Raw genomic sequence first — 1,446 nt, 5'->3', positions numbered from 1 at the left:
CACACACACACACACACACACACACACACACACACAGATGACACCTAGCACTGGGTGTGACAACTGACCTAATTTCTTATCAAGGATGAGGGCTCCATCCAAGAAAGGGAAAGGTCAGCACTCAGCGGTAATTGTGAAATGTAGACATCACCCTCATCAGATGTCATCTCCAATACAGAATGGCTGAAAGAAGACAGGAGACAAAGAGGCAGGTTGCTGCGGAATGATTATGGAACATAGGTGACATTTCAACAAACAGGGAATGGACACCCCAGTGGGGCCCATTCATGGACCAACAGCTCTCTTCAGCAGAAAGTTCCAGATATAAGCATATGTGTGTGCAGGGACAGCCATGAGCACCCAAGGGCCAAGAGGCTCAAATGAGAATACCCAAAGCAAAGTGCACTGGAGCAGCCAGATGTGCTGCTGTGTGACTGGATCAGCCAAATGTGCTGCTGTGTGACTGGAGCAGCCAGATGTGCTGCTGTGTGGCTGGAGCAGCCAGATGTGCTGCTGTGTGACTGGAGCAGCCAGATGTGCTGCTGTGTGACTGGAGCAGCCAGATGTGCTGCTGTGTGGCTGGAGCAGCCAGATGTGCTTCTGTGTGACTGGAACAGCCAGATGTGCCACTACATGACTTATTTTTGATCTTTATGGTCTTGGGATGGTACCTCACATATCCCAGACTGGCCTCAAACTCAATACATAGACAAGGATGACCTTGAACTCTTAGAGCAACTCCAATAGCTGTTTTTCAAGTACTTTAATTAGCCAGATGAGAGGGAGCCATACAATGTAGCTATTATGTGGTGGGAGGCAAGAGGGGACTGGAGTGGCTAGGGACTCAAGATGGAACTAGGGGGGCTCAGAGGGACACCTAGAAGACAGGGGAGACAAAGGACAAGGAAGGTGAGGGTTCCATCTGACAAGTAAGCAGTGAGTTAAAGACAGCAGGGCCCAGGTTCTTGCCTGACCCTGGATGGGTCTCAGGAATGCTCAGGGACATAGCGGTGGATCCAGTCCAAGTAGTACGTCACCCGGGTATAGATGCCAGGCTTGTTGGGCTGTGCACAGCCCTTACCCCAGCTGACCACGCCTGCTTGCAGCCAGGTACCCTTCACTTTGCAGACCAGTGGCCCCCCTGAGTCGCCCTGAAGAAGACGGGGGTCAGCACACAGTATGGAGACCAGATGGGGTGGGGTGCAGGGGGGACACAGGACCTACCCGGCAGGAGTCTCTCCTGGTATTTCCAGCACACAGTATGCCATCATGGACAATGGAAAAGTCATCTCCTGTGTAGAGGCCAGTGTGGTACTTCCGATCACACAGGCTGTTTTCCACAATGGGCACCTTCACTTGCTTCAGAGGATAAGGTGGTGGGAGAGGCTCTGGGGTGAGGTGTGGAGCGCCGCCTCACATAGCCGGCCTCACATAGCCGTTACATCC

The 1,446-nt window shown here is 52.6% G+C and overlaps 1 protein-coding gene across 1 annotated transcript in view; it reads right to left on the bottom strand.

The window, feature by feature from the left end:
* Positions 1 to 986: 986 nt before the first annotated feature.
* Positions 987 to 1,446, bottom strand: part of LOC110338502 (tryptase beta-2-like) — a 1,454-nt gene continuing 994 nt past the window's right edge. The window contains 2 exon segments of the mRNA XM_021221829.1: positions 987 to 1,151; positions 1,225 to 1,388. Of these exon segments, the coding sequence (XP_021077488.1) occupies positions 987 to 1,151; positions 1,225 to 1,388 (329 nt within the window).

The sequence above is a fragment of the Mus pahari genome, chromosome 21, assembly GCF_900095145.1.
Source record: "Mus pahari chromosome 21, PAHARI_EIJ_v1.1, whole genome shotgun sequence".
In the NCBI taxonomy this organism is placed as follows: Eukaryota; Metazoa; Chordata; class Mammalia; order Rodentia; family Muridae; genus Mus; species Mus pahari.
This window is presented reverse-complemented; position numbering and strand designations above follow the sequence as displayed.